Source organism: Malaclemys terrapin, chromosome 13 (assembly GCF_027887155.1).
Source record: "Malaclemys terrapin pileata isolate rMalTer1 chromosome 13, rMalTer1.hap1, whole genome shotgun sequence".
NCBI classification, from domain to species: Eukaryota; Metazoa; Chordata; order Testudines; family Emydidae; genus Malaclemys; species Malaclemys terrapin.
Genome location: NC_071517.1, coordinates 45045626 through 45068248, shown reverse-complemented (window position 1 = coordinate 45068248; position 22623 = coordinate 45045626). Strand labels below are relative to the sequence as shown.

General features: G+C 54.6%; 2 protein-coding genes across 3 annotated transcripts; one reads left to right on the top strand and one right to left on the bottom strand.

Annotated features, from left to right (window-relative positions):
• Positions 1-627: 627 nt before the first annotated feature.
• On the top strand, positions 628-8158 carry LOC128847734 (uncharacterized). Of its 2 annotated transcripts, XM_054047407.1 has the most exons (3): positions 628-862; positions 3348-4489; positions 7716-8158. In XM_054047407.1, the coding sequence occupies exons 2-3, from the start codon at positions 3587-3589 to the stop codon at positions 7890-7892; spliced, it is 1080 nt and encodes a 359-aa protein (XP_053903382.1). In that variant the 5' UTR covers positions 628-862; positions 3348-3586; the 3' UTR covers positions 7893-8158. The 2 variants fall into 2 exon arrangements, with proteins under 2 accessions (XP_053903382.1, XP_053903383.1); XM_054047408.1 differs by lacking the exon at positions 7716-8158 and having other exon boundaries at positions 3348-5095.
• A 9076-nt stretch (positions 8159-17234) lies between these two features.
• LOC128847713 (sperm acrosome membrane-associated protein 4-like) lies at positions 17235-19545 on the bottom strand. The gene is made up of 3 exons (XM_054047362.1): positions 19409-19545; positions 17852-17965; positions 17235-17667 (listed from the first exon to the last, which is right to left on the bottom strand). The coding sequence occupies exons 1-3, from the start codon at positions 19458-19460 to the stop codon at positions 17435-17437; spliced, it is 399 nt and encodes a 132-aa protein (XP_053903337.1). The 5' UTR covers positions 19461-19545; the 3' UTR covers positions 17235-17434.
• Positions 19546-22623: the final 3078 nt, after the last annotated feature.

Sequence of the window (22623 nt, the reverse complement as noted above, 5' to 3'; positions counted from 1 at the left end):
CCCCCGGGACCCCAGTCACAGGGTCACATTTCCAAGTTAAGGCTCAGAAGCCAGAATGTGGGTTAACAAAACCCAACATCGATTTTACTGGGGGGGAAATGGTGATTTTTAAACCGCTCGTATGTGTCTGACAAGAGACACTCTGTATAAACCCCCATGGAAAATTGTCCCAGCTGGGGTGTGTCTGAATTCCTTCGGTCCACTGCCCGCTGGAGGAGCTGGAAGAAGCAGGGGCGTTTCACTGCAGGCTATCCCCCAGTAAGTAGCACTGATGTTTCTCACTTTTTTTCTCTCTCCTGGCTTTTGGTCCGATTCCCTGCAAAGCCCCAGGGCTGGTGCAGCGGTTAAACCCACGAAGGGCCCTTCCAATGATCTCGCCTGTGCAGCACAGGGCTAGAAACTCTCCCCCGGGATCCCGGCCTGCAGCCCGCACTTTAAGATGATCCTTTAGGCAGGCTGGACCTGTAAACACACTGTTTTGTCTCTGGGAGCAGAGAGGGGGCCCCTCCTCCCCCATTTCCTGTAGCTGATGCTGCCAATTTCAAAGCAGGGCGTTCCTCCCAGGCAGGAAACATCTTTTCTGCTCTGCCAACGTAGTCCTGAGCCCAAAGTCCTCCGCCTCTAGAAGACACCCCATCCTGTAGGACGCCATTTTCACAGCCCCAGCCGGAACAACCCCTTTGCCAGGCTATCGTGGGCAATGTGATGACCGTGGGGGGTACTAGGGTTGCCACCTGGCCAGTTTTTGTGCTGCCTTGCCAGTTCAAAGATTTAACGTGCCAGGATTTTGTTTGTTTCACATTAGAGCGCTCTGCAGTTCTCGTCCCTGGAGTCCAGACTGTGGTGCCGGGCTAGCAGTAAGGTAAGAAAAGCGACAACATAACATAAGTTTCAGAGGCGGCAGCGTGTTGGTCTGTACCAGCAAAAACAACAAGGAGTCTTGTGGCACCTTAAAGACTAACACATGTATTAGAGCATAAGCTTTCGTGGGCTAAAATCCACTTCTTCGGAAGCAGAAGTGCAAGTTGGAGTTTGGCAGGTGACTGAATATATACTTGCAGAGATGGGAGTGAAGCATTACTGTGCAGAGGACCAGTGCTAACGAGGTCAATACAATCAGGGGGGATGTGGATGAGAAGTTGTGAATACGAAAAGAGGGAGAAAATCTTTTGTAATGAGCCAGCCACTCCCAGTCTCTAGTCAGGCCGAGTGTGATACAGTAAAACTTGCAAATGGATTCCGCTCAGCAGTTTCACGCAGACGTCTGGTTTTGAAGTTTTTTTTAAGTCTGGCAACTTTCAAGTTTGTCACTGAGCGTCCAGGGAGATTAAACTGCTCTCGCGATTTGTCTTATGTGTGTGTCCACGATGGGTCTCTCAAACAGGCTAGTAGTCACCCGCTATAGTGGCGCTGGGACCCGTTTTGCTGCTAGGGCAGAGAGTGTGTGTGTGTGTGTGTGTGTGTGTGTGTGTGTGTGTGTGTGTGTGCCCCTGAAGAAATGAAAGGAAAACGATCAGAGAGGGGAAGTGATGCTTGGCAGCAAGACAGCAGTGTTGTTCTGGGTTATCAATTTTTTTTTTATCTGCTTTATCCATTTTCTTCATTATCCATATCGGCATTTCTTTTCAGAGCTCCTCTGCTTCTAGCTTCATCTCCAGTGTTTCAACCAGAATGCCCCTTCTTTTAAAGATCTAGCTCCCAGTTCAATTTTATATCTAGGTACCCCCTTGTAAAATGGCCCCCCCCACAAATGAAAGGGTTCTGTCATGGATGGTCCCGCTGGTCACTCCGGGAATTAGCTCAGTCCAGTGGAGCGCCCTCTTCTGGTGGTGTCTCGTCCGTTGTCTTGCCCTTGGTTGGTGTCTGAGCCCACGTCACTCTCCAGGTCGCGGTGTCCTCTTCCAGCCCACAGCCCTCCGGCAGTGCCCCTTAGTCCATCCACCCCCCCTTCCAGGGGAGATGATCAGCAGTCTTTCTGCGCCCCAGCCATCATGTCCAACCGCACCCCCGAAGTCTAATCCCTCCTGTCAGGGATCTGGCGTAGTCTGTGATGGCTGGTCACCATGGCCGATGGCTGGGTGTACTGCAAGGGGAGAAGGGGGGGACCCAGGCCCACCCTCTACTCTGGTTCCTAGCCCAGAGACCCTCTGGCGGCAGCCTCGCTGTCCTCCTTCTCTTCCCTCATCTGTCCACTTCCCTGGGCCACTTCCTCTATTGCCCCTTGCACCCACTAGGCCCTTCCCTTCCCTTCCCCTCTCAAAGGTCTGGGACAGACTCCCTGCTCCTCTCTTAGGCAGCCTTTATATAGGGCCTAGCCTTGCCCTCATTGGCTGGCTCTAATCTTGGCCCTGATTGGCCCCCAGTAAGCCCTTTTCTCATTGGCTGCTGGTCTGGGCAGGCGCACTGGCCTTCTGTAGTCCCAAACTCTCCTGGAGTGGGGCAACTGCCCCACTACAGTCCTACACAAAGGTCTGATGTTACTGGGAGGCCATGTTTGTTCCAATCTTTACAGAAGTTTTACAAAGAAACATCATCAAGTGCTAGTAACGAGGTACACTTTAATACTTACCATACATTGTGCTAAACGAATTCTTCACTTCGCGAGGGGTTTTAGTGGAGAATCCTACTCATCGTCTCCAACAGAAATTGCAACTAACAAACAGAAAGGGGCAAATGCTGCTCTCCTCAGCACTGCTGGAAATCTGGAGTAACTGCCTGGGTTTCACCCATTATTCTGAACTTGGATTTGTGTGAATGAGAACAGAATATGGCCCCTCTTCTTTCATTTTTAGTGTTGATCTTGGGGCTCCAAGATTTTCAATAATATATTTGAAATTCTACTCAATTTAGAATGTCCATCAATCATTTGTGCATTGGGAATGTAAAAATACAGAAACCGCTGCTAGAAAAAACGCTTCAGTTGCCGGGTACCATGAAACAGTCTTTCCGTTAAGGTCTAATGAAATATGGTTCATGTGCGTCATCCAAATCGTTGCCAGACCACAAGGTTTGCAGCAAGTCCCTGCAGGGTAGTGGTGGGGGTTCGCTATTTTTCAAATCTACTTGTGTCTGTAGCGTAGCCCCTGGTATCACAGTGAGAGTTGCCCCCCACACACACACACACAAATTAAAAGGTCCTTCCCCCGCCCTCTCCCAGCAGGACTGTGTAAATCGGCCGTAGTTCCATGGGTCAATGGGGCCAGATCCCAGCTGGGGTCAATGGGCCGTAGCTCTGACAGCGGAGCGGTGCCGAGTTACAGCTGTTGGGGATCTGGCTGTATCGGTTCGAGTAGATCTTTGTCCCTCCCCATCAAGCCCCGGCTGAGATGATCTCGTTCATTTTCCAGATCACAGGAGGAGCAGGCGCCGGGCAAAACAGGAATTTCCCAGGCACGCGGCTCGTGCATTTCACCTCGCCTTAGATCATCACCAGAGAACCAGCATTAGGGGCACCGGGTGAAGCACAGCCAGCAGCTCGGCGTCATTGCGGCTGGACAATGCGAGTCCCTCGGGAACGTGTCCCATGAGCTGAGCCAACGCACCGCCAGGACCCGAGGGGTCTGGAAAGGCCGGGTGTGAGATCACAATGTCCCATAGAAACAGGAAACCCCACAACCATGTTCGAGAGCTCACCAGGAACATGGATCTGGCCAGGTTACGCTCCCGTCCACAGAAACTGAGCACCAAGACCCTGCAGGATGTGCGGGATGCGCTGGAGAAGTGGGGGGTGCTGGACGAGGAGCTGGGAGCCAGCTTTGAGCGGGCCCTGGTGGAGTTCCCCCGGGAGCCCCGGTGTGTGAAGAGCAATGCCCGGATGGTGATCAGGCATGACCACACCGAGCTGGTGTTTGTGTCGGGCCAGGGGGAATGCGAGATCACTGTGTCTGAAGGCATCAGGGAGCCCTGCTATGAGGTGAAGGAGCCCACGGTGACGGTGTATTGGGAGAGGCTACGCGCTCGCCCACAAAGGCTGAGCGTGGGGAGCCTGCAGAGAATCCGGGAGAGGCTGGAGTCCTGGGAGGTGATGACTGAGGAGCTGAGATGCTCCTTCGATCTGGTGCTGAGGGAATTCCCCAAGGAGCCGGAATGCATCCGGGACAACCCCAGGATGTGCGTTGCCTGGGACGAGACGAAGCTGCGGCTGATCTCCGAAGATGGGGACTGTGAGGTCTCTGTGACCTGCTGTGATGGGAAGCCCAGCTATGACGTGAAGGTGAAGAGCTGGGCGATGTATCAGGAGAGGATGCATCTCTCTGAACAGCCACTGAGCATTGAGAACCTGGAGGGCGTGCGGAGGGAGGTGAGGGGTCTGTCAGGGACTCCCGAGAAGGTCAAGGAGGCCTTGAACGTGGCCATTAGGGATTTCTCCGCTGAACCGGGCTGGCTGCAGGAGAACGCCCGGCTGGTCATTGAGTGCGACGGGGGTGAGATGGTTTTTGTCTCCGGGAAAGGGGAGAATAAAGTGGACGTGTGCACCATTGACAGGAAGGTCAGTTACAATGTCAGAGCCACCACATGGGTGACTTTCCTTAGGATGTTGCGGAAACTACTCCCCAAGCTCCCCGAGGCCTTGCTGAAGCTCATCCCCATCTTAGGCCAAGTCCTATCAATGCTGTTGGGAGCGTCGTGAGATGACTGGCCCAGACCCCACTCACTTCCCAGAGCCGGGGACAGAACCCAGGCACAGGCATGTGACCCCCGGCTCTGCCCCAGGCCCCACCTCCACTCCACCCCTTCCCCCAAGGCCACACCCCCACCCTAGTCCCACCTCTTCCCACCCTGCTCTGTCCCTGCCCCCCCAGCACACCACATCCTCTCTCCCCCCTCAACCTCTTGCATGCCACCAAACAGCTGTTTGCGGTGGGCAGGAGTGGGGGGGGGCGAGGGGGAGGTGCCAATAGGGGGGCTGCCAGTGGGTGCTCAGCACCCACCATTTTCCCCCCCCCATGGGTGCTCCAGCCCCAGACTACCAACAGAGTTGATGCCTATGAACCCAGGAGTCCTGGCTCCCAGCCCCCGCTCCCCCGCTCTAACCACTAGACCCCACTCCCCTCCCAGAGCCAGGGAGAGAACCCAGGAGTCCTGGCTCCCAGCCCCCCTGCTCTAACCACCAGACCCCACTCCCCTCCCAGAGCTGGGGAGAGAACCCAGGAGTCCTGGCTCCCAGCCCCCATGTGACCAGGATGGATACAGAGGGGATGTTATCCCCACCTCTATTTCACTCCCCTTGTCCCTGCCCCCTCCACCTCACTCTTTGCTGAAGCGTGGCCCGAGATCTGCCTTTCCAGAGAGCCGTCCTCAGAGCTCAGCCAGATCGTGAGGTCTGTGCTCAGTGTTCCTGATGCCAACGTGCTGCGGCATAGACAGACCTCAAATCTGCCGCGACTGTGTGTGGAGAATGTTAACAGCTCTGGCGCCGTCCCACCCCCACATCGAAAATCTGCCGCTCCGTTCCCCTCACACTGACACGGCCAAAACATTTAGCCACTGACCTGTGTGCACCTCTGTAGCGGGGCGGCCTGGCTCCCAGGCGCCCCTGTGAGGGACGAGCCAGAACAGCCGCCAGAGTGGGCGGAGCCACCGCCGCCTGTCTCCGCCCCCCGGAAGTCAAGGGGCGGGACAGGAAGTATAAAGGCCAAGCCACAGCGCTCAGTAGCTGGCCGGCAGCGGGAGAGGACAGACGCTGGTGCTTGAGCTCCCGCGGGCCTGAGCCGGCTGAGAGCCCGGTGTCCAGAGGAGGACTGGCCGAGCCCGCCGAGAGCCCGGTATCCGGAGGAGGACTGGCCGAGCCCGCCGAGAGCCCGGTATCCGGAGGAGGACGGGCCTGAGCCTGCCGAGGGCCCGGTATCCGGAGGAGCGGCCTCAGCTTCTCCCCACCGAGGGTCTGGAGGAAGCGACAAACCTACCCGGTGCTCGGGGCCCGGAGGAGCCCATGATCTGGGACACAGCAGACGAGACTCAGGAGGAACAGATACCCATGGAGGAGGAGATGGGAAGTGGCCCGGGGATAGCAGACCCCGAACCCATGTCAGTGTGTTGCAGTCAGGATCCCCACTGACTGCGCGGCAGACGGACTGCTGCGGATAGGGCCCCAGGCTGGAACACAATGGAGTGGGTGGGCCTGTGTTCCCCCCTGCCACCCCGTGCCGGGTGGCAGTCTCTCCTCCTCCTTGTCCAAGGGGCCTGGGCTATCACAAACTGACCCAGCCCCTGCTTAAGGGCCTGGGCCTCTGCCAGACTATTTGTTTGCTGCCCCGCCCTGATCTAGGGCCTGGGCTGCTCTAGACTTTACCTCACTCCCTGCATAAGGGCCTGAGCCTTAAACTGTTATTAGCTTTGTAGCGGGGCGGCCTGGTTCCCAGCCGCCCCTGGAAGGGACGAGCCCCACCCCGGAACTACTACAACCCCCCCCTGACGCCTCTTCAATTCCATGCCCCCTAGACACTCAGCCAGTAGAAGGCTGACGGTGCACCCCCAAAACACGAGACTTACGGCCTATAGAAACACACCCAAATTGAAACTGGAAACTCATATTCCTCCGGGGATAGATTCACAGATGATAGGCCAGAAGAAACCACCGTTATCTACTCCAACCTCCTGTGTAACACCAGCCCGAAGACTTCCCTGAATTAATTCCTCTTTGGACTAGAGCAAGATCTCTTAGATCAACTTCCCATCCCTGATTTTAAAACGGCCAGTGATGGAGGTGGTTAGAAAGTGGAATATATAAATGAATTTCCTTTGCATTAGCTAAGTTTATCCCTGTACCTTTAAACTGCTGTCGGTCAGCTAAGTCAGGAAGTTCTTAGGAAATCCACCCATCTGTATATTTCTTTCTCTAACCTCATAAGGCGCTAAAGAACTCACCAAAGAGCAGCGGTCTGTGAGTGTGTCGACATGGGGAAATCGACCAGCAGAGTTGTAGGGAATAATTAGATCACGCTAGCAACACCAGCATGGTTCCCCATGTGGCCACTCTGTATCACTTAGCTGTGGTATAAAGCAGAGAAACTATAATTCTCCGTTCAATTTCCCCACGGAGACAAGCTGTTTGACCCTAAATCTAAGTGCCTATATTCCTGTGGAGATCGATTCATTTCTAGCCCATAGGGCTGATTTAGCCTTTACTGTATTCAGCTGTAATGCAAGCAATTTACAGGCCTGCCTCCTGTAAGACATTAGCTTCTTAGCATAAGTATAGTTAAGTAGGGTAGGCCTGTGACCTGTCGCATAGAGAGATGGCCTAGCGGTTCCCTCTCCATTTTGGGACCTAGATAATGAGTTCGTGACACGGGGCCAGAAAGGGTTAAGCAACTAGCAGGCTAAATGGCCCAAATTCTACCTTGAAAGACATATTATAAAAGTATGTACATGATAATTAGGATTATTCCTTATAAATAGCTAACGAAACCATGTTAGATAGACTAGAGCTTTCAAATGTAGACTTGTACTGGTAGAGAATTGGAAGAAGATACTGATTGTATTGGTCTGCGTTTCCCGATATCTTGTTAGAGGTTAACAATATAACCGGACGGTTCCTGTCTGTTACTATGTTCTACTGATTCAGGGATCAAAAGGCGACATTAAAGTTTAGATGGAACTTGGGTGTAATAATACCATTGTCTCTATTTCTTTTTGAAGTCTGTAGTGAACTATGAATGGCTTAATGGAGAATTACCTCACACTGATGAATGCAATCACCTTTGTATACACAGGCAATAGGAGGTTTTACTGCAAAGCTGCAATGTGTATTACCTAGTCTTCACCCAAGGAATAGCTGCTGTCAAGAGGCTATCCATAGCCTGCCAGAGATTTATAAAAGAACTTGGCCCCATCCTGACATCTCAGATCTGCTTAAACTTGGTCAGGAGAAGCTTGAGTGGCAAGACTGAGGTGTCCAGCTCCAGTCTGGATCACCCTGCTGCTTTTCGTGGGAGAATTTGAACAAACTCTCTATATTAACTGTCTAATTGGATTATAACCCGATGAGCTGATTCTGGGAAGAACTTTTTTGCAACTCATCAGCTCACCATCTCTACTATGAACCTGCCCTAAGAACAGCTGTCATATCTGTAGGTATAACAATCTTTTAACCATAATACACTCTCTCTTTTCTTTTTTTTAATAAACTTTAGTTTGGTTAATAAGAATTGGCTGTAAACGCGTATTTGGGTGAGAGCTGAAATATTCATTGACCTGGCGGGTGATGTGTCCAATCCCTTGAGACTGGTAGACTTTCATATATGATGAACAAGATTTTCAGTAATCCTCACCATATTTGCCTTGGCTGTCTGGGTTGGGAGTCTGACAGGGAGCACTTGCCCCACATTGGAGAGGAAGGGGTTAAGCCAGCACTCTTGGCAGCGGAAGCCACGCCCTCTCGCCCCTACTGGGCATGCTCCGACTGCAGCTGCAGTATAAAAGGGGGCAGCTCAGCTCAGTCTGGGCTGACCACCAAGGAGGAAGGGCGCATCGCACCAGCTCCAGCCCGGGAGCAGCCAGAGCCCCAGACTGTGGGAACAGGAGACGCCAGGACGCAGACAGGGGCTCAGGTACCTGCAGACGCCCCAGGGAGATTGCAGAGGCCAGGAGCAGCGCCGCCCGAGGGGCCTGGAGGCTCCAAGGATGCCTAGTCTTCAACTGCAAGAGTCATGGTAGGAAGTAGCTCAGGGAGGGACTAGCCAGTGTCCCTTCAATTTTGGTGCGTTTCGGGGTGATTCCCTGCCCACTGGGTGGCAAACCCATTTGCTACTACGAGGCCATGGGATGGGACCCAGTGGAACAGGGAGGGTCCGGGACCCCTACCCCGGCCGCCCTCTTTGGGGGGCAGCCCACCCAACCCCCTCCTATGGACTCTGGCCATTGGACTGCGCTTCACTACAGCCAAGGGGAGTCCTATTGACTCCGGTCATTGGGCCGTGTGGCCCTGAGGCTGAGGGCAGCCATATTGACTAAACCACAGGGCTACCACGCCCTTGCCCCATCCAGGGTGACGGGGTGTACTTGCCCCATGACAAAGCCCCAGGCTGGATTGCTTTAAGGGAGCTGTGGTTTTGGAGTCTGGGTAACCAGGAAAGTATTGTAGAAGCTGTTTTGAGGCTGGCTGGGTGAATCTAATTATTAGAATACAACCATCAGTTTTGGGGGTTCTCTGCCCCATTCTTTGCCATTTGCCCTGACGGAGCATTCTCAACGTCCCCCACCCCACCCCCAGGCACCAACGGTCTCAGAGTTAAAATGGCATTAATAGGTTAGTTTGTAGGACTGGGGCACCCCAATATTATGTGAGTGAGGAAGTTAGATCTGGGCACGGAAGGACGAGCATTATCATGAACATTCATGATGGTGCTCCAGACCTACTTCAGGGCAAACCACAACGTAGAGCGGAGATTTTCCCATTGTGGTGTACTTAGCTTGGAAAAGCCCTTCCCATCACTTGACCTTTCAGCTCTACTGTTCTCAGCCATCAACCTTGGGCATGGAGGAACCTGGCCTGTCGGACTCTCTGGGCATGCCAGAGACAGGGCTGGGCCTTCGTCTCCTACCACCAGGGTCTCCAGGAAGGGTGTGAGAACGCAGGTCTAAGAGATTATGCAAGGAATGGTGCCACATATCCCCGAAGCTGTCCTATTCCTATCTTCGTATGGGACTTGACGCTTTTCTGGCTTTATTCCTTGGTTTAATAAAGCTCTCTAAGGCTTCACTTTGCCCTCAGTGTGCGTGTCCTTGTCATCCACCCCGAGGGTCCCTGCAAGATACTGAATTATGGGTTTTAGTTATGGGTAGTCTGCTTCTGGGACAAGAACCTTCTTATCTTCTGGTCACCTGGCCATCAATACAAATGTTGTTGACTGTCAAAAAGGAGGTGGCAACAGGTTGTATCCTGAGAGTCGATTGCACAGCGACACTAGATTGTACAGACGAGACTGGATGACTGCCGCTTTAACCCTGTTAGGAATGGCCTGCTCTTTGAGCCAATGAAAACAGGAGGATTCATAAAGGGGATTAACTGATGCCACCAAAATCCATGCCAAATATTTTCACTCCCAATTGGAAACCCTGCTTTTGTCGGTCTTTATGAATCCAATACGCGTTTTCTACGTGTGTTTAAACTGCCCCGTGCCTTCTGTTTGGTGTTGTTTGGTAGGGTTACCATACGTCCGGATTTTCCCGGACATGTCCGGCTTTTGGGGGCTCAAATCCCCGTCCGGGGGGAAATCCCCAAAAGCCGGGCATGTCCGGGAAAATCAGGAGGGCTCTTTGGCCGGGGCCGCGGGGCCGGGGGCATGGTGCCGAGCCCGGCCGGGCGCGCGGTGCCGGGCCGGGGTCGCAGTGCCGGTCCGGGGTGGGCGCGGGGCCAGGCGGGGAGCCGAGGGGTCCGGGGGGTCCGCGGGGCCGCGAGGGCCGGGGGGTCCGCGGGGTCTGCGGGGCTGCGAGCCGGGGCGTCCGCTGGGCCGGGAGCCGGGGGGTCCGCTGGGCCGCGGGGTCCGCTGGGCCGCGAGGTCCGCGAGCCGGGGGGTCCGCGGGGTCCGCTGGGCCGGCGGGTCCGCTGGGCCGCGAGCCGGGGGGGTCCGCTGGGCCGCGGGGCCAGGAGCCGGGGGGGGTCCGCTGGGCCGCGGGGTCCGCTGGGCCGGGAGGTCTGCGGGGCCGCGAGCCGGAGGGGCCGCGGGGCCACGAGCCGGAGGGGCCGTGGGGTCCGCTGGGCCGGGGGGGCCGTGGGGTCCGCTGGGCCGGGGGGTCCGCTGGGCCGCGGGGCCAGGAGCCGGGGGGTCCGCTGGGCCGCGGGGCCAGGAGCCGGAGGGGTCCGCGGGGCCGCGAGCCGGAGGGGGCCGCGGGGCCGCGAGCCGGGGGGGCCGCGGGGCCGGCAGTGCTGGGCGGGCCAGGGGTGGTGGGCCGGGGCCGGCACCCCAGGGCCCGAGCCGACCCAGGCTGGAGCCGCCGGGGGGCCAGCCTGGGCCGCGCCTCCTCCCCCCACACCGCCCCTTACCTGCTACAGGCTTCCCGCGACTCAAATGTTCGCGGGAAGCAGGGGAGGGGGCGGAGACTTTGGGAGGGGGCGGAGTTGGGGCGGGGGCGTGGGCGGGGCTGGGGGCGGGGCCGGGGTCCCTGGGGGTGTCCTCCATTTGGAGGCACAAAATATGGTAACCCTATTGTTTGGGGGCGACTTGTGGGAGGGGCACAAGGGGTCAAGTGACCCCAGCAGCCAGCCCGGGTGGGGAGAGGAAGGGGTGGGGCCAGAGCTGGACGGGAAGAGGCGGGGCCAGAGCCTCTTGTCTTCCAGCCATGCTGCCTGGTGCTGCTGCGCCCTCCCCCCCTCCCCCCACGCTCAGCTTCTGGGGACAGGAGCTGACTCTGAGCCTGCCGGGGGGGGGGAGGAGTCATGTGGGGGGGCACATGGGGAGGTCACATTCCCCACCTTTAGCTGGTGCCTCCCTTTGTGTCCCTCCCACGAGTTGCCCCCAACTACAAAAAGAAATCAAAGGAACGTTTGTAAAACATACTGACCCGATTTAGACGAACTAGAAGGTTCTGTTTGGGTTTCTTTTTGAACTGTCGCCTTTTATTTTATTTCGAGTGAATTCTGCAATGTGGTCTGACACCACCGGGGGTTCGGCTCTGGGGCCTGTAGTTTCAAGCTCAAGCAAGTGAAAGTCACATCTGCTACTTGCTGCAGACGTGGACTCTCTAGGAATTCACAAAGGCCAAGGGGACGACCACACAGACATTCACAAGCGCCACGTCTAGTTTGTGGTACAACTTTTATGAAAGTTACAGTTAACGTTATGATTACCCAAGCACACAGAAATCCTAGACAGACCTACGCACACGTTACACATATAATCATCCTCACATCCTTAGCGATATTCTTCGGGGCTGATGGCTGCCTTGCCAACTGACCATCAGTAGAGGGATGGCTCCTGCTGGAGTTTTCCCGTATTTCTGGTACACCACCGCCATCTCCTGGACATTGTCTGGAGCACCAGAGAAACCAGAGAGCACCTAAGTGTATGATGGAAAGCAGAGGGCAGTGCTGTCCATCAGGGTATAACAGACCTGAAGTCTGAGGAGAACCTCAGAAACAGCTGAGCTCAGAGTTGCAACCAGATCCCTGTGGCGCTTCGGACCAGCTTCTTCCATCCAGCCCAGGGTTACCAGGAATATGAAGCCGTCAGACTTCCTTTCAGAGGTTGCATTTCTCCTTGTTTTAGATCAACTATTTGAAAGCTGCCTTGCCAGAGCTTAGCTTTCTCCACAGTGAGATCCCACGGGATTTCCACAGCTTCATAGAGTTTCCGGCTGGTAGATCATCTACTCTGACCTCCTGCATAATATGGGCCCCTAAATTTTACCCAGCTACCCCTATATTGAGCTCAAGAACTTGTGGTTGACAAATGTGTATCCTCCAGAAAGGCAACCGATCTGGATTGGAAGACATCACTTCCCTTGATGTTAAATATTTGTGCCTTGTTTCTCCTTGGCATTTGTCTAGCTTTAACCTTCCAGCCATTGGTTTTTAATTGGCCTTTTTCACTATATTAAAGAAGCTTTTCGTACTGGGTATTTTCTCCCCGTGAAGGTTACTAGTACGTTAATCAATTCGCCTCTTGATTTTCCTTTTGTGCTCAATTAAACGCCTGAATTCCTCTGGTCTTTCATGATAAGGCATTTTCTCCACCCCTTCTGTAAGCTGGCAGTGGGTTATAGAGATAAGATAGAGGTAGCTATCAGGCTGTTATGTAATGTCTTACAGGCCTAAGGCCTGAATCACAATTAACTTAGCATAACCGAGGCCTCGTTTAGCAGGAGCTGCTTGAGCTAAGGGAGTAACCATACACACCAGGTGTGCCTGGAAACTGAGGCTAGATCTACACTACGGGAGGGGGGGGTCAACCTAAGATATGCCACTTCAGCTATTCACATAGCTGAAGTGGCATATTTTAGGTCAACTTACCTGGCTGTGAGGACGGCGGCGAGTCGACCGCTGCGGCGCCGCCGTCGACTCCGCTTCCGCCTCTTGCCGCCGTGGATTTCCGAAGTCGACGGCAGAGCCATCGGGGATCGATTTTATCGCGTCTTCACTAGACGGGATAAGTTGATCCCCAATAGAGCGATTGCTACCCGCCGATCCGGCGGGTAGGGAAGACGTGCCCTGAGTGATACGTGATGGGAGAAGGCGAAGAAAGGAACGAATCCCTTCGGGATTTCAGGGAAAGTTGCCAGGCTGTTGAGCGTAACGGAAACCTACATATGCTAACCACAGCTGCACCCTGGCAACTAATTAACCCAAATGCTAATGAGCAGGAGGTAGATGGTCAATTAGCATATGGAAATTAGGCAAAAACCAGCACTGACTATGTATAAGGTAGGGCGGGCGGGAGCCCGTCTAAAAGTTACTAGCCAGATCCAGTGTGGATCGCTTTGAGAAGATCTCAGACGGAGTAAAAGCTGTTAAGGGATTCAAACAGCCCTATGACCAAGTGGCTGTGTTTGGCCAGCTTGTTGGAAAGACAATGGTGTTGGAACAGGAATATCTCCGTGTAGATTCTGTGAGTGAACAGTCTGTGTCTCAGGTTCAGAGGACAGATTTGGTTACTGGTGTTTCAGAGCAGAACCGTTTTATGGCTGAACGCTTGAGGATGCAGGGGAAAGCGAACAGACTCTCACCCTCAGACTCTTTGGATTTGTGTGGTGTCTCTGTAAGACAGAGTCCAGCCTTAAAATTGGTAGCAACTGAAAATCTAAGAGCTAGTGTCTGTGTTGATGCAAATTACCTGGCTGACTGGGGGAGGAAAGACTTGCTAATAGCTGTTAGCACAGAGAGCACAGCCCATCAGCCAGTGAATTCTGTTAAGCAAGAGAAATCAGGGTTTGATCCTTCAGGACAAGGAGGAAAGAGAGAACTTAATTTAGCAAAGGAAAGTCACAGGTTAACCCTAAAAATGCCAAAACCCCAATGGTATTGGGCCAAAGGTGTGGCATGACCAACATGATTGTAAATGGACGCTTGCAATGAATTTGTTATTGCTGATGGTAATTTTTGTAACGAATGTGTCGCTATTACCAAAAACTGTAAAAATGTACAATGGGCCTAATCTTTTGGAAAATCCCTTAGACATGCTACGGGTGATACATAAGAACACACTTTATGTTAAAAGGCCTTGTTATACTGATGTCGCACAGTTAATGCCTGTAACAGTCTTGGAACTTTTCACAGGAGAAAAGACGTTCCAGACCTAATGTGCTGTATGGGAAAGGGAAACTGAGGCACACTACCATATTGCTTTCACAGCTAAATGCCAGGATTCCTGTACTATGAACAACATTCTAACCAAGTTTTACCTTGAGTTTACTAAAGAGATTAAATCATGTTATTGAACATGACTTGGATAAACCATTTGTGTTATACACTGATACGGCTTCTAACCCAGTACTAGCTGTAGTAAAACAGAACCAAGGATGGGGAGCTCTTGGGATGGACTCAGCGATGTTTGTGTCATCCCTTCCTGCACCAATTTTGCATTGGGGGTGTGACGGTGGTGCCCATGGGAGACAGCTGAGGTCACTCAGGGTGAACTGCAAACAGAACGGGGCAGACAAACCCCAAAAACTGGTGGATCTTCCAATACACCTCTACCCCGCTATAACGCGACCTGATATAACACGGGTTCACATATAGCACGGTAGCAGCAGGGCTCTGTCTGCTGCGGGGAGCCCCGGGCCCTTTAAATCACCACCGGAGCCCTGCCGCCCCTACCCCGATATAACGGGGTTTCAGCTATAACGCGGTAGGGCTCTTTGGCTCCCCACGACCACATTATATCAGGGTAGTTCCCTTAAAGTGCCCAGCCTCAGGCCTCCGTCCAGACACACACGTCAGATACGATGATGATTACTGAAAATCTGATCTCATCATATAAAATAAAAGGTTCTTCCAACCCCAAAGGATCAGCCACATACCCAGGTCCAATTACACTTAGATCTTACCCAAAATACACACTATAGTCAATTCTTATTAACTAAACTAAAATTTATGAAAAAAGAAAAGGGAGAGAGTGTTGGTTAAAAGATCAATATACAGACAGACTTGAATTCAATTCTTGAGGTTCAGACACAGCAGAGATGAGCTTGTAGTGGCCAAAAGTCCTTTGGAAATAGTCCAGAGGTTATAGTCCAATGTCCATATTCAGGGTGGCTCCAGTCAGTGACTGGGGATCACAATCCTTGTGGCTCAGGGTTTCTCCCTCTTGAAACCCAAAGCAGATCTGAGATGAAGCAGGATCGTGTCCCAGGGTTTTTATACATTTCCAGCAGCCGCTTGGCCTGAGAAAACACTAGGCTTAACATGGGCCTTCGCGTTTCTGTGGATCCCATCTTGGGCTCAGGTTTCCTCAGTGCCCAGCACGGGCGCCCCACGTTAAAACTGGACACAAGTTCCTTGTATCAACTTCCCCTTTTAATCACCCCTACGCCTTCCTGCTGCACAACGCCCTGCTTAGCGCTCTCCCCTGGGTCAGATTAACTCTCCTGTGGGCCTGGGGCGATTAGAGTTTGTGGGGCCCCTGTATTCACGTCTTTTTCCTAATTTAAAACAAAATGATTACAATCATGGCATCGAGGCTATTAACGCTGTACTCAACTTGCCTTTTAATTAACATCAAGCCGTTCTGTGGTTACAGTTCAGTCTTAAAACATGTTGAATACAGTTACATTAATTCAAAATAGCCTATGTCTTATCTTAGAACAGCTGTTAGATTAGTTTCTTTCTGGGAGGGAGTTTGGGTGCAGGAGGGGGCTGGGGCAGGGAGTTGGGTGTAGGAGGGGTGCAGGGTCTGGGAGGGAGTTTGGGTGCAAGAGGGGATTGGGTGCAGGAGGGGGTGCAGGGTCTGGGAGGGAGTTTGGGTGTAGGAGGGGGATTCTGACCTGGGGCAGGGGGTTGGGGCGCAGGGGGTATGAGGTGTGAGCTCTGGGAAGGAGTTTGGGTGCAGGACGGAGCTCCAGGCTAGGGCAGGGGGTTGGGGTGCAGGAGGGGGTGCGGGCTCTGGGAGGGAATTTGGGTGCAGGATGGAGCTCCAGGCTAGGGCAGGGGGTTGGGGTGCAGGAGGGGGTGCGGGCTCTGGGAGGGAATTTGGGTGCAGGACAGGGATTCTGACCTGGGGCAGGGGGTTGGGGTGCAGGGGGTATGAGGTGTGAGCTCTGGGAAGGAGTTTGGGTGCAGGACGGAGCTCCAGGCTGGGGCAGGGGGTTGGGGCGCAGGAGGGGGTGCGGGCTCTGGGAGGGAATTTGGGTGCAGGACAGGGATTCTGACCTGGGGCAGGGGGTTGGAGTGCAGGAGGAGGTGCGGGCTCTGGGAGGGAATTTGGGTGCAGGATGGAGCTCCAGGCTAGGGCAGGGGGTTGGGGTGCAGGAGGGGGTGCGGGCTCTGGGAGGGAATTTGGGTGCAGGACAGGGATTCTGACCTGGGGCAGGGGGTTGGGGTGCAGGAGAGGATGCAAGGTGCAGGCTCTGGCTGCTGGCACATCTCTGTACGGGAGGGGGACAGCGTGTCTCCAGGCACTGCCCGCGCCCGCAAGCGCCTCCCCTGCAGCTCCCATTGACTGGTTCCAGCAGCCGGCCGCTTCCGGGAGCGGCGTGGGGCCACGGCATGCAGGCAGCCTGCCTGAGCCCTGCTGCGCCGGGCACCCCCTTAGCCCAGGGTCCTGGCTGCAGCCCCTAAAGCTCCTGCGTTAATCCGGCCCTGTCTCTCCCTCTGAGCCAGGCCCTTACGACTCTGAGCAAAGTGGATTAAAGCCCGTTCCGTAGAGCTGGGCTGTGAAAGCTAACCAGCACGCCGCCGGATTGATAATTTTGACACACACACACACCGTGCTGGTAGGGACTTCAGAGAGACAACCCCGGGGTATAAACTGAGCAAGGTAGTTATCTCCTTAAGCTGCTAGGAGTATAGGGTTTATGGTACACAGACTAGCAGGTTTAATTCCAGCCAGCAGGGGGCAGCGGGAAAACATGCATGCACACCTGCCATGTCCCACCCACATAGCCAGCCAGTAGGGGGCAGGAGGAAAACACAATGCAGTCAGTGAAGTCAGGGCTGGATTCTGATCTCAGTAACCCCAGTGTGAATCCAGAGTGACTCCACTCCACCAACTGCAATTCAGCACTCTTTACACTGGAGTGAAAGAAGAAATCCACCCCCCCTTCTCCAGACAGACCCCACCCCTTCCCCACCCCTCAGGGCCTTTCCCTCCGCCCCATCCCTTGGTTATAACAATTTAAGATGACCAATCAGATCTGGACTCTGGTTACCAAGTGCCCCTTTAAGAAGCAAGGGGGAGGAGCTATTTAAAGGCAATGGCTAGCTCGATTTTTTTTTTTTTTTTTTTTTTGTCCTCCCACAGCAATTATTTTCTCTCCCTCCCAGCTTCTGGAACAGGGATTAGAGGCCCCGGGCGAGCCAGGCCCCCAGCATGGCCAGCCCTGCTGCCAGGGAGAGCTGGGCCCCTGCGGCCAGGGAGAGCTGGGCCCCGGCGCCCGCGGCCGAGTTGCAGAATTCGCCCTCGCAGCACTCGTAGGAGGTGCTGTAGGTGATGCCCGCGAAGGACGAGGTGTCGTTGGTGTGGCATTTCCCCTTGTCAACGCAGTTCTTCTTCATGATCAGCTTGTGGCCGGCTAGCGGGAGAGAGCGAGAGGGAATGAGAGAAGGAGAAAGGAAAAAAGAGAACAAAGAAAGGAGAGAGAGAAAAAGAGAGAGAATAAGGGAAGGGAACGGGGACCGAGCGGGAGGGAGCCCCAGGGAGAGGGAAGGCAGCAGGAAGGGGGAAGGAGCCCGGAGACGCAGGCAGGGGGCTGTTACCTGCGCGGCCCCGGATGATAGCGCAGAGCTGGTCGTCCTTGCAGGTGACGGTGGTGGTGTGGCAGGGGATGCCAAATACGGTGAAGTCACATTTCAGGCATTGCAGGGCCGCTCCTGGGAACAGAGAGCAGGGGTGAGACTAACCAGACCCCACCGACCCTCCCTCAGCCGGGCAATGGAGGGCTGCACCCCCAGGGGGTCCGAACGGGCAGCTAGGTCTGCCCCCAGCCCCATGACAGCGCCCCCTGGAGGGAGCCCCAGGGAATGAGGTGGGGAGCTGGGACTCAGGCAGGGAGGTCTGGGGGGGCAGGAGGAGTTGGGGGGCCTGGGGTTCAGGTGGGGGAATGAGGGCCCATGAGTCAGGTTAGGGGTGGGTCAGGGGTTAAGGGGCTGGGGGTGAGGCTGGGGGGCTGAGAGAAGGGGGGTCGGGGTGAGAGTGTGGGGAAATGGGGTGGGGTTTAGGGGCTGGGGGTGAGGCTGGGGGCTGAAGGGAGGGGCTCAGGCCAGGGGCTGTGCATGGAGCGATGGGGATGGGTCGAGGGCCGAGGGTGTGGGAAGACAGGGGGCGGGGGGGGCTCGGGGCACAAAGTGCGACTCTCCTCTGGGACGGGAACCAACGGAGAAAACTGTTGCGCAGCTCAAAATATTTCTCCTGGGCTGTGAGCGAAGTGGTCGGGCAGCTTCAGTGTCCGCCCCCCCCCCAAGCCACCCCAACCTGCCTTTCCTGACAAGGGCCATCTGGCTGCCGGCAGATAAGCCATGGCAGCGAAAGCCTGGGGCTAATTATCAGAGGGGTCTGTAAACAGGCCACATATTTAAGGCAGCAAAAATAACCCCTCTATTCCCACCCCGCTACTCCCCTTCCCCCCACAGTCCCCATTAAAGCTCCGTCTGCCACCCCTCAATGCCCCTGTTACCCCGCTTCCTTCATCCCATGCTAAAAAAAACCCCTAGAAAATCCTGAGGAAGTTCCACTGTAAAAAACGTAAGTGTAAAAAAACCTCACTTTGTTCGGCAGGATTTCAGGCGGCAGGGGCGTAGCAGTACCCTGCACGCCTTCACTGAACGGTAACTCCGCAAAGCTCAAGTGTGGGAAAAGCTGGAAAGGGCAGAGTTAAGGGGGCATTTCCCACATAACTCTGATCCCCCCAGAGAGATGTCAATAGGAAGGGAGAACAACTGAGTACCTTAACCAGCTCACACAAGAATGGTTCTCGCCACAACTTGTACTCACATGACCCACCGGGATCCCTGACTGTGGTCTGTGAGTGCCATTGATACAAGGGAGGGCAGAGTTAAGGGTATATTGGGAAGGATCACCTTAATTCTGGCTGCTCTTTGTCCAGTGGTCTGAGTTTTGGGAATTAAACTCTTCCAGTTGGGAAGGAGGATAGAGCTTTTACATCCTCCTTAGCGAAGTGACCTGGTGTTGAAGTGAGTTACACTCGAAAGGGGGCTCTCCTGAGGAAGGAGGGAGTGGAGAAATACAACGCGAGAGCTACCGACCCACGCTGGAAAGTGGAGGTGGGGCAAAGATCCCTGGGTTTCGTGGCTTACCGATCCCGGCGCAGGTCAGAATGGCCAGACACAGGAGGAGAGTTTTGTCCATGGTCGTCTCCTGGCGAGGCAGATAACAGAGCAGATTATCGAGGCAGGCGGGACCGTCCCAGGGCTCGGGGGCTGGTGGCTGAGTCTGCGTCTGGCTGCATGCGATCTCTTTGATAAAGAGAGCTGGGGTGGGAGGGGCAGGTGGGACGGCCGGGGCCTGGAGCCGTAGAACGACACATGGATGCAGGGGCCCTGATTGTCACAACTTGTAAACACATGGACATGTGTAGCTGCCACAGAGCCTGGGATTGAGTGGAGATGTATTTGTACAGATGAAACGCGCACACTCACATGCACACACACACACACAAGTATACACCCCCTGACAGACAACACAGGGTGTAAAGACACCTGTAGGTAACTCCCCCCCCCATAGCTAACACACACACAAACCAAACACACACATTCACATATTGTCTCTCACACCCACTCACGCTCGCTCGCTCTCTCTCTCACACACACACACACACACACACACACACACACCCTGACAGACAGACACAGGGTGTAAAGACACCCATAGGTAAAACACACACCCCCATAGCTCACACACACACACAAACCAAACACACACACACACACTGCTTCTCTCACACCCACTCACACTCTCACTCACACTCACATTCACTCACACTCACATTCTTTCTCACACACATACACCCCCCCCACCGACAGACAGACACAGGGTGTAAAGACACCCGTAGGTAAAACACACATACCCCATAGCTCACACACACACACACCAAACACACACACACACACTGCTTCTCTCACACCCACTCACACTCTCACACATACTCACATTCACTCACACTCACATTCTTTCTCACACACATACACCCCCCCCACCGACAGACAGACACAGGGTGTAAAGACACCCGTAGGTAAAACACACATACCCCATAGCTCACACACACACACACCAAACACACACACACACACTGCTTCTCTCACACCCACTCACACTCTATCTCTCTCACACACACACACACACACACATCCTGACAGACAGACACAGGGTGCAAAGACACCTGTAGGTGCCCACCCCCCCGCTGTAGCTAACACAGAGACACACACACAGAGCAGATCTTTGTCCCTCCCTGTCGCACCCCAGCTGAGATGATCTCGTTCATCTGCCAGATCCCAAGAGGAGCAGGCGCTGGGCAAAGCAGGAATTTCCCACGCACCATGGCTCAGGCGGGACACACCCCCTTGGCTCCTCGCCAGAGAGCCAGGGTTGGGGGCATTGGGTGTAACACGGCCGGTACCTAGGCGTCCTGAGGCCCTCCCCATGCGGGCTGGTGTCACTAACGCGAGCGCTGGCCATTCCCGCGTGGGCTCCGTCTCCTCTGCTGGGCTGGCGTTTGTGGGTTATGTCTTGCTAATACAGTGTGGAACGGGGCTAATCCGTGAACGGGGCGGGGCTGGTTTCTCGTGTGTCCTCGGGGTCCTCCCTGGGATGGTAAAATCTCCACTGCGCCCGATGTGGAGGTGAAGCCCCCTCCGATTACTGCACGGTAAATACACCCCAGTTCTTCCCATGAGCTCTCGCCTACACCCCACATCAGTTTCCTTTCACAAACACCTGGAAGTTTTACCGCTGTAACTTTCAGTGAGGTGTTTGTGTGTGGGGGGGGTTAACCTCTTTCCTTTGATCGCACACGCAGGGAGTTGAGGTGAGGGGCTGTGATCCTAATTCCCGCCCCGCTGATTCCCCACTCCCAACGCAGGGAAGGCAGCTGGCCTGCTGCCGATAATTCCCACTTGGGCCGGGTGGCCAGTCTGCATTTCCGAGGGAGGCGTTTTGCTGCACTCGGCGTTGGGGCAGGGCTCACGATCCCACCGGGCGCCTTTAGCTCTGCATTCGCGATGGTTTCCATCAGTGAATAGTCAGACCAGTAAAACCCCTAGGGGTTACAGTGGACCTAGGGGTTACAGTGGACGAGAAGCTGGATATGAGTCAACAGTGTGCCCTTGTTGCCAAGAAGGCTAATGGCATTTGGGACTGTATAAGTAGGGGCATTGCCAGCAGATCGAGGGACGTGATCATTCCCCTTTATTCGACATTGGTGAGGCTTCATCTGGAGTATTGTGTCCAGTTTTGGGCCCCACACTACAAGAAGGATGTGGAAAAATTGGAAAGAGGCCAGCGTGGGGCAACAAAAATGATTAGGGGGCTGGAACACATGACTTATGAGGAGAGGCTGAGGGAACTGGGATTGTTTAGTCTGCAGAAGAGAAGAATGAGGGGGGATTTGATAGCTGCTTTCAACTACCTGAAGGGGGGTTCCAAAGAGGATGGATCTAGACTGTTCTCAGTAGTAGCAGATGACAGAACAAGGAGCAATGGTCTCAAGTTGCAGTGGGGGAGGTCCAGGTTGGATATTAGGAAACACTATTTCACTAGGAGGGAGGTGAAGCACTGGAATGGGTTAGCTAGGGAGGTGGTGGAGTCTCCTTCCTTGGAGGTTTTTAAGGCCCGGCTTGACAACGCCCTGGGTGGGATGATTTAGTTGGGGTTGGTCCTGCTCTGAGCAGGGGGTTGGACTAGATACCTCCTGAGGTCCCTTCCAACCCTGATATTCTATGATTCTGTGAACCCCGAATGCGGACCAGTCAGACCAGTGTAAAGGGGCCGCATGCACTTCGATACTGGTACAGCTGCATCCAGCGCGGTGATTTGATCGTATGAGGTTTATTAAAGCGATGCAACTTTCCAGAGAACATCATGGGCTAGTTACTTCTCTGTAGGCAGGTGGCGGTGTAGCCGTGTCGCTCCCAGGATCTCAGAGACACAAGGGGGGTGAGCAAATATCTTTTATGGGACCCACCTTGTCTCTAGCTTCTTCTCTGGGAGCCTCTGACGGGATGTACTTGCCCCGCTCTGGAGAGGAAGGGGTTAAGCCTCCACTCCTGCCAGCAGAAGACACGCCCCCTCGCCCCTGCTGGGCATGCGCCAACTGCTGCTACAGTATAAAAGGGAGCGGCCCAGCTTCATTCTAGGCTGACCCCTGGCGAGGAAGGACGCACATCGCCGGCTCCAGCCCGGGATCAGCCAGAACCCCCGAGCGCGGGAGCCAGAAGCACCGAGACCCAGGCAGACGCCTGGATACCTGCGGACGCCCGAGGAAGGTCAGTGCCGCTGGGACCAGTGCTGGCTGAGG

Bases quoted from the DNA above. Each gene is read 5' to 3' on its own strand.
- LOC128847734 (XM_054047407.1), top strand. From the start codon at position 3,587: ATGTCCCATAGAAACAGGAAACCCCACAACCATGTTCGAGAGCTCACC. The intron at 4,490-7,715 runs GTCAGTTACAAT...TTGTATACACAG, and splicing joins TGTGCACCATTGACAGGAAG to GCAATAGGAGGTTTTACTGC.
- LOC128847713 (XM_054047362.1), bottom strand. From the start codon at position 19,460: ATGGACAAAACTCTCCTCCTGTGTCTGGCCATTCTGACCTGCGCCGGG. The intron at 17,966-19,408 runs GTAAGCCACGAA...CTCTGTTCCCAG, and splicing joins TCTGACCTGCGCCGGGATCG to GAGCGGCCCTGCAATGCCTG. The intron at 17,668-17,851 runs GTAACAGCCCCC...CTCTCCCGCTAG, and splicing joins TATCATCCGGGGCCGCGCAG to CCGGCCACAAGCTGATCATG.